At 33.5% G+C, this 9,006-nt stretch overlaps 1 protein-coding gene across 3 annotated transcripts in view; it reads left to right on the plus strand.

The window, feature by feature from the left end:
* The first annotated feature begins 745 nt into the window (after positions 1 to 745).
* LOC111032493 (ubiquitin carboxyl-terminal hydrolase 10-like) overlaps positions 746 to 9,006 on the plus strand; it is a 10,804-nt gene continuing 2,543 nt past the window's right edge. For 2 of the 3 annotated variants that reach the window (XM_022312860.1, XM_022312861.1), the window contains exons 1-9: positions 746 to 1,177; positions 4,558 to 4,795; positions 4,874 to 6,196; positions 6,274 to 6,490; positions 6,559 to 6,787; positions 6,842 to 6,925; positions 6,991 to 7,155; positions 7,218 to 7,446; positions 8,762 to 8,821. In XM_022312860.1, the coding sequence (XP_022168552.1) occupies positions 1,157 to 1,177; positions 4,558 to 4,795; positions 4,874 to 6,196; positions 6,274 to 6,490; positions 6,559 to 6,787; positions 6,842 to 6,925; positions 6,991 to 7,155; positions 7,218 to 7,446; positions 8,762 to 8,821 (2,566 nt within the window). In that variant the 5' untranslated portion in view covers positions 746 to 1,156. The remainder of the gene's footprint in view (positions 1,178 to 4,557; positions 4,796 to 4,873; positions 6,197 to 6,273; positions 6,491 to 6,558; positions 6,788 to 6,841; positions 6,926 to 6,990; positions 7,156 to 7,217; positions 7,447 to 8,761; positions 8,822 to 9,006) is intronic. The other variant, XM_022312863.1, reaches the window with a different exon arrangement.

Here is a 9,006-nt window from a genome sequence, read left to right on the forward strand (position 1 = left end):
ATATTATTTTAATGAATTTACTATTATAACTATATAGAGTGTTGATTAATAAGAGTATAAGACCATCATAATATATTTTATTACATATAATAATAATTATCATATATTAATAAAGATTAAGCTACATATTAAATTATTAAGTATTAACAATATATTTAGGACATATTGTTATTAAGTCAATTAGTGGACGACAGTATCAGTATTCCAGGCGTGTTCGAACGCGGAAGCGCTGCCAAATGCCGATTGCATGATTGCTGAACATTCAGAAATCATACTATCGGAACGCCACAAGATCGTAACCTCAAAAAACGGATAGATCGTCAGCAGCTGCAGCTGTTAGATCGTGGAACAAAAAACGTACAACACGTTTTCTGGTCGACCGGCTGACGAGACGTGTTGACGACGGACAAATGAATCAAGAATAACGAGTATGAGCGACTAGAAAACACAATTGGTTGGCTTGTGAGCGGCCGGCGTTTTTCTGATCGCCGGACGCTCTTGTTTTCTTCTCCAAGACAATGTTTGAGCGGCATCCGTCGTGATAGTGATCCCAATTGGTCGTCACCCGTCAAGGTCGGCATCCACGAGCCAATCGCGTGTCGCGTACTGTTTATAAAATGACCGGCTGGCTGGGAGGGAGCAGCACAAGCGGCAGACAGCGCTGTTTACGCCGTGCACAACAAACGAACGAAAGGGCATACACACACTCACACCGACGGGCCACAAACTACTGTTGTTTACACACACACACACGCACATGCGGCTTTAAATATACGATTTATATATGTATTATGTAGTTTTTTTTCCTTACTATTTCTCCACTGCATTCCCTCCCACCAGGGTCTCTGTCACACGCACACGGCTCTCTCTCTGTCCCTCCGTCGGCTGCTCGCGTTCGTACACACTACACGGTACACGCCACAATCATTTTCTTCGTATTCTTTGCGATGTCTAATCCCGTGTTGCGCGCTAACGTTTCGCGTCGTAACGTACCGTTTGCCGATTTGACCGTCGTCGCCGTTGCTGTCGAAGATACCGCCGCCGAAAGATTGTGAAAAACAATACCATGGAATGGTAGTGTGGAACGCCACTGTTACGGACTACCGCCGCCATCGCCTCCGCCACCGCCGGCAACAACAACAACGCGGCGACGACAATGGACAATAGTGCGACCCAGGTACATAGAAGTTTTCTTCATTTGAGCACAGTTGTTTTTTTTTTTACGTTGTGTGTAAATCGCTTTGGTGGACGTCTTCCCCCCCACGCCGGGGGTTCGCGTGTCCAACAGGAACACGTGGTGCCCCTCGACGTCGGTGAATTCGGCTGCTACTGCTGCCGTTGCCTCTGGACCCGACTTGCACGTAAAACACGCGTGTTCTGTGCACATGGCCCGGTGATGCTACCGTGTTGCGGAAGCCTTGATGCTTGACGAAGTTGGTTTCGTCCCCAAGAATGTTCTAGAACATATGGTATTCGGTGGGTTAAAGGTGATCAGTGCATGTGCACTCTAGGTGGCCGGTCTGACGTGCCTTTCACGTTATCGTTCTGAGTTTTCTTTTATTTTTTGAGGTTAGGTACGTATTTGGCGCATATTAAAGCAAAAGCAAGCTTCGGTTTTGTGAGCTCATCTTAGATCGGTTATAAAATTGCCTACATGGCTATACTTACCGGGTGGTGGTCAATGGTCATTCTGCCGGATTTCCGGCAAACGATTCATACGTAAACTTTTCCCCTTTTAATCTCCTCATTTAATGGAATGTCTGTGACTTAGCATTTCGTGTGAGAAATTGAAGAGTACACGGTCTGTAAATATCCCTAAGTTACATGCTTTCTTTTCGTTCAACATTTAATATTACTTTTGAAATTCAAATATCAACAACTCAACTCAACACAACATATTTTATTGGCTATTGGCCATTGAACACATACCAATGGCTATTGTTAACAACCATCAAAAGTTAATTTTAACTCTAGGTATCTTATACTTGACATGCCTAAATAATACTTCAATCTTCGATTAAATCCTCTACTGTAATTTGTATCATTGCTTGTTTGGCGCATAGTAACACGTCGTTTAAATATAATCAATTTTCAAAATTGTAAATATTCAGTAGGTATGTTTTTAAGGTTATGTTTCTATTTTTTTTATATTTTTGAAACATACTTAAAGTTCTTAAGATCTCTGTAGTACCTATACCTACAATTAGTAGGTAGCTAATAACTACCAAGTGCAATCAATTTAGTTTAATAATATTAATTTTCCATTCCCAATATTACATGATAAATTTATGAGTTTGTAGATAGCCAGATAACTAGCTGTGCCGCCTGTGTTTATAAAATATTCATCCACATTTGAGTCAGCATTTAGTAATAATAATTTACTACAAGCGTTACAAAAGTGGTAAATTAAGATATATTATTTCTTAGGTATCGTTTTGGTACTTAAGAAAGGTAGAAGATTTTCTGACAGTTGACCTTCACGTTTTGTGTTTGGGTCAGAATAGCGAAAATTACATAAACCCATGTTATTAATTCCCATAACTGTATATCTAATTTGTTTTTAAATTTAAGAAACAACTGTATTATGAATATGATAACAATGCCTATTAATTTATTAGGTATTGGTTATAACTATATTTTTTTTATGAATGAAATTATTAAGAATTTCCTCTTATCCATACTTGGCCTATAGCTAGTTAGTAGTTTGTATACCTTTAATAATAATTAGGTAGTAAAACATTATAATTTATTTTGTAATGCATAGGTATATTAATAATAATTACGTAACACCTGAGAACAAGTTAAAAGCAAAGAATATAATATGATTATTTAGGTAGTTTACTACCTCATATTTTTCTTGTGAATGAAATAAAAGAAATTGTTCAAGATAATTTTGTAAGTTATTACAATTAAACTCCAGTTTTTAATACTTAATACAATTTTAGAATGGTTGGGTCATCTTTTATAAACTTGAATAAAAAGGTTAGATTTTATTTAAGTATTTAAATTTAAAAATTGTCTAAGTAGTTTTACTGACCTAATGTATTTTATATATACCTAGGTGGGTATGTACATTTTTTTATCTGTATGTTTGTAAAAATATAACATTTTTATCCATTATTGCATATATTAGATAAATTCTAAATTATTAATAATGCGCAAAAAAAATATCAAGTATTGCTGATAGTTAATTCTCTATAATCAATACTCTACTCCTTGTACACTACAACACTTTAAAGTAGTTCTTTTTCATGCAATATTCATGTATAAATATCATTCACGCTGCCTATTATGTTAATTTTAACTTAATGATTACAATTTCCTTTGAAAAATACATAAATTAAAACTATACATTCATTTTTTCAAAATATTTTCCATATAATTACTTGCAGAAACTTATATTTAACAATGCTTTATTTGTCATGACTTAATTTACTCTTTAAAAAAACTCAGGTGCTATTTCAATTTTAGCTATCAAATAGATGATTACCTATATGAAAGATAATACATATTTTATTTAAATAAGTTAAATTCTATCCACGTTTGAGTCAGCTATTTGTAATTGCAATTTAACTATTCAGCGTTACAAATGTGGTATACAAATGATATCCAACTATTAAATGTCGTTTTGATGATTTGATAATGGAATAATTTTCTGACAGTTGATATTTCATTTGTTATAAATATATGATATATCAGAATAAAGAAAATAACAGTTAACTTATTATTAATAATCTAAAAATATAATTGAAGTAAAACTGTTTACATTAGACAGGAAAAAAAAATGAATTAATCCAATTGCTGTCAATGTTTTGAATTTGATTATGCCCTTATTATTTGACGTCTTCAAATTTCAAACATTTTGAATTTCGTATTGCCTAGGAATTTAAAGAGTTCTAGAAACCATATCTTATTCAAACAAATGCAATTGATACTATATGATGTCTTTATACTTGAGGGAATTTGATACTAACTTTATTTAAAGTCTACTATAGACAATTTGAGTAAGTGTGTGTATGTCGTGTAGGTGTGTGCATATGTCGTGTAGATGTGTGCATAGTAAATTATTATCAAGTTGATGGTAACAGAATTTCTTTTGAACTGTTAACAGATGACAGCATTAATACCACAGCAAGATAAATAATTGATATTATTATATACGTCGTCATACATTTGGACAAGAACCCAAGCAGGCCTTGTTTTTTATTTTTTATTCTTCATTATTTGATTGAGTCATAGGTACTAATGTTACTCAGTATTCTGTAACATACAAAAAAGAAACAGTAACAATATTGACTCTCTAATCGTGGTCGAACTCCATGAGTACCAGCATATTGAAAACAACCACCTACCTATTTAATTTTTTAGTTAATTTTTTTTATTCCAACAACAATTTGAATCCTTATAACATTCAAAACATAAGTGTGTTTTTGGAAGTTATCCATTTACAAGTTGTTACATATTTTCTCATTTAAAGATATGATTATTTTAGTAGATAATAACTGATATTTGTCTTTTAATAAAAATTCTGTATTGATTTTTATTCAATTTGTCTAGGAGTTTGAGTTCCTCGATTTCACAGACATCAATGACATGGAACGTGGCCGATTGCTGCACATGCTGTATTCCGCACGGAACGAGTCATGGGTGTCTGGAGAAGATGGATTCAAACATCCTGATTTTCCATGGACTTTTCGCGGGACTCAACCTCAAGCACTTCCTCCACCAGGTTTAATGAACGAAGTGGGCAACATACCACATATTTCTGATTGGAATACAGCAGCAGATGAATATGGTATATTAACTAACTTTTTTTTCTTCTTTTTTAATTTTAGTTATTTAAAATACAGTACTTAAAAACGCGTAATAATAGATTGTGGTTATCCAACAGTTAATGGTGATTCAGAACCTGAGAACCCTGTGATGATAAATGGTGGAAATTTTGTTCCTGGTCCTCCTCCACCAGTTTATCAAATGGTGCCAAATCCTCCAGTGTATATGGGTAATGTACCTCCGCCAGTACATGGATATGTCCCATCTCAAATGTCGCCATATCAACAACCAATGTATCCTGGACCAGAACCAACTATGGACCCTAATCTTAGGCGCCCAAACATTTCCAGGAATCCAAAAGGGATTCCTCCTCCGCCAAATGTGAAACGGAATAATGATATTGCCTATCGACATCCAGAAAATATGGAAATGGCCAATTATCAATCACCACCAACATATATTGCTGTCCCTCCTCCACATTATTATTATTCACCTCAAAATAGTCCATTATACTTGCCTCCTCATCATGGGCATCCGACATATCCTATGTACCCTCATCCACATCCTACTTTATACAATCCATACCAACAACCTGGTCCTCCTATGTACCATTCACCACCATCTGGTCAAGTACCTCAGCAACCTCTTTTAGTCGAATCATGCAAACCTAATGTTAATCCAATTCCACCAGTGCATAATATTTATCCTCAAGTACCAGAAAATGTTAATGAGACTCCAGTGGATCCAGTAATAATGTCGATACCCCAGGATAAAGAAGAAGAGTTACAAGTTCAACCAGACTGTGAGGAAGTTATTGAAATTATACCAGATGTAACAAGTGATGAACGATTAGTTATTGTGAGTGACGTGCCTATTGTTGTAGAAACAATTCCACCTGTTGTGTCTTGTGAAAAAATTAAAGAACCCCCATCTAATAAAACAAAAAAAAAGAAAGAACCTGCCCCTACTATTCCTCCAGATGTGATACAAGAAATCCAAAAGCCTGAGAAGGAAGAAACTAAAACTGAAGATGTAACTCCTGTTGTAGAATTGAAAGAAAACATTCTTTTAAATCCAGAACAGACTTCTTCATCTTCTATTCCTCCTGTAGTTATACCCGAAGTTCAAGACACTGAACCTGTTAAACCTGTTTTTAAAACATGGGCAGGACTATTTACTGGATGTACTAGTACAAGTAATGATAAAGTTTTCACACTACACGGTAGTAGCCAACCAACTACCAATACCAATACAGAATCTATAATTATGCCATCAAGAATTTTACCTGATAATGCAATCCGAACATCAGTATTTGTAACCAATAACAACCAAAAACAAACATTACCAGCTAAACCTAGGCCATCAAGCAGCAACTCTTTATCTAATGTTGATGATAATGCATTAAATTTACAAAGATTAGGTGGTAAGTTACGTTGTTATTGTTTTAATATTAGTGTTACTGATAATGTAGACTAATGTGATAATTATTTTTTTATGTAGAATTTCTTTCGGTTTATAATTTGGATCACAAAACTGCTCATTTACAACCTCGAGGTTTGACCAATCGTAACACGCGTTGTTATATAAATGCCACATTGCAGGCTTTGTTAACTTGCCCTCCTTTTTTCAACCTCATGAGAAGTGTACAATTTAAACTCAAAAATAGAAACAATCGAGGAGGACCACAAAAATCCCAAACCCCAATCTTAGAAAGCATGTATGTTGTTATATCTTGTGTATTAAATGATCACCAAAATTGCAAATAATAACAATTTTGAATATTAGGGTTCAGTTTATTGGAGAATTTCAACAATTAAGCATTAAAAATGGTAGAACCACCCAACAACAACGTCAAGCTACATCTGTGGCTACTCAAGAAACACCTGATACTGGTCCAGCATTTGAGCCAAGTTATGTTTATAAAATATTACCAGCTTTTGAAGAAGGCCGCCAAGAAGATGCTGAAGAATTTATGAGTTATCTTCTTAATGGAATTAATGATGAAATGATTGAAGTAAGTTACAGGTTCTTGCCACCGTGCATTTGTTAATAAATAAACTATTTTCAGTTAATTAAAATGAGCAAATCTAACATAAGCAATGGTGAAGCACTAGCCGAAGTAGATGCTATTGATAATAACAATGAATGGAAGGTTAGTACTTATGAATACTGATGGCTTGAATTTTTTGTAAATTTGTATATTTATCTATATTTTAGGAAGTTAACGGTAAACATAAAATGGTGACCAGAAGAACAGTTATGGAAAAGACTCCTTTGTCAGAGATATTCCGTGGGCAACTGCGTACCCGCACAGTGAAAAATGGTGAAAATGAACCGACTGAAAATATTGAACCTTTCTTCACGCTTAAGCTAGACATAGAGGTATATGTTATTGGAAAACTAATAAATTATTATCTTATTTTATAAATATTTATTCATTTTAGAAAGCAAAATCTGTCCGAGAAGCTTTGGACATGCTAGTCAATAAAGACACACTCGAAGGATTAACTTGTCCAAAAACCAACCGTGAAGTAGATGCGTACCAACAAGTTACTATCGATGAACTACCTTATGTCTTATTATTGCATCTTAAATGTTTTGAATACAAGCAACAAAAACTGACTAAAATTGTGAAAAACGTCGAGTTCTCTGTTGATCTTAAAATTGAACCTAGTAAGTGCTTATTTTATTACTTAATCACAAATTCCATATTTCTATTTTCTTCAAATCTATTTGTTTTTTCTAAGATTTGTTTTTGAAATTTGGGTACATAAATTTGACTCTTAAGAGTAGCATTTGAATAAATTATATTCAAAAGCTTAGTGTAGTGTCATACAAATAGTGTTTCATAGTTGTCGTTACATTGTGTCCCTGTCCACTTTTGGTCTACTGATGGTTTAATATTTTTACAACTTGTGTACCAAAGTGGAAAATCAAAACTATTTTCTGACAGTTGACTTATGTTAAACAACAATATTCTATGGTCAGAATAACGAAAATTACACTTTTAGTATGAGTCTGTGTATTATATACAACAATAAATAATTTATTATATTTAACAAAAAAAATTTCATTAAGAAATATAAAAAATATAATCTAAGAACTATAATAATTCATTACTAAAACTAATTAATATTTTAAATAGGGATGGGCCGATACTAGATATCGGTTTTATCGGTATCGGTTTTTTTTCAAAACCGACATTTCAACCGATACCAAAAAAAAAAAACCTATCGATCAGCATAGTATCATAATTCACAAGGTTAGGTTATCAATAATCAAATACTTTAGATTATTTTATAATAATCAATGTTTTCACTTTTTTAGGTAATATTATTTGTGTTATCAGGTATCGGTTTTATGGTGGTATCGGCTCATATTTTTTTTGTCAAAAATGTTGTTTTAACATTTCCATATATTATCGGGTATCGGTTTTATATCGGCAGCAAATAGCGGAATATCGGATATTGGTATTAAGTGGTATCGGCCCATCCCTAATTTTAAACAGCTGGATTTGTCAACAATAATAGTGTTATAGTTGTTATTAATTTACTATAGTCTGCTCTAAATAGCCATCTGTTGCCGACGAGTTCAAATAATTTAAAATGTACAGTACCTAGTATAGGGACGCACTTATAACAAGCATGCTGAAAGCGAAGGCGGCGACCGAAGCGTCCCGAGAGACCTCGACAAGTTGATTCAACGAGTGCCCTACTCGTCACCAGGTCGCCGCCAAGTACCAATCTCATTTTGAATAAGCTATATTTAAATAGCATAAACATAAATGAAAAAAAAAATTACATTGTTCAATATAAATTTTTAATTAACATAATCATCTTGAATCAAATATTATACAGTATATTTTTTAATTGCCATTTAAAGTAAAAATGTACAGTAATTATATTATAAATAAGGTTTTAATAGTATTTATATGTTGTGATATATTATAATTTTACCAGTATTAAATTTAAAAATTTTATTTTTGCAGGGCTCATATCAAAAAATTCCAAGATTAACATGAAGACTAGGCAGTATAAGCTCTTTGCAGGTAAATATATCTTAAATGTAATTATGTATAGTCAACACCCCGTTTTATTTAAGCCGGCTCATATAATTATATATTGTTGTATGGGTGTGCTAAGAGCGGGCATATTATCTTCGGTTTGTGTGTATGGAATTTTTCTATCTATGAATTTTTCTAAAGAAATAGCTGAAACAGTAACTAATGCTAGT

This window comes from Myzus persicae, unplaced genomic scaffold (genome assembly GCF_001856785.1).
Source record: "Myzus persicae strain clone G006 unplaced genomic scaffold, MPER_G0061.0, whole genome shotgun sequence".
Lineage (NCBI taxonomy): Eukaryota > Metazoa > Arthropoda > Insecta > Hemiptera > Aphididae > Myzus > Myzus persicae.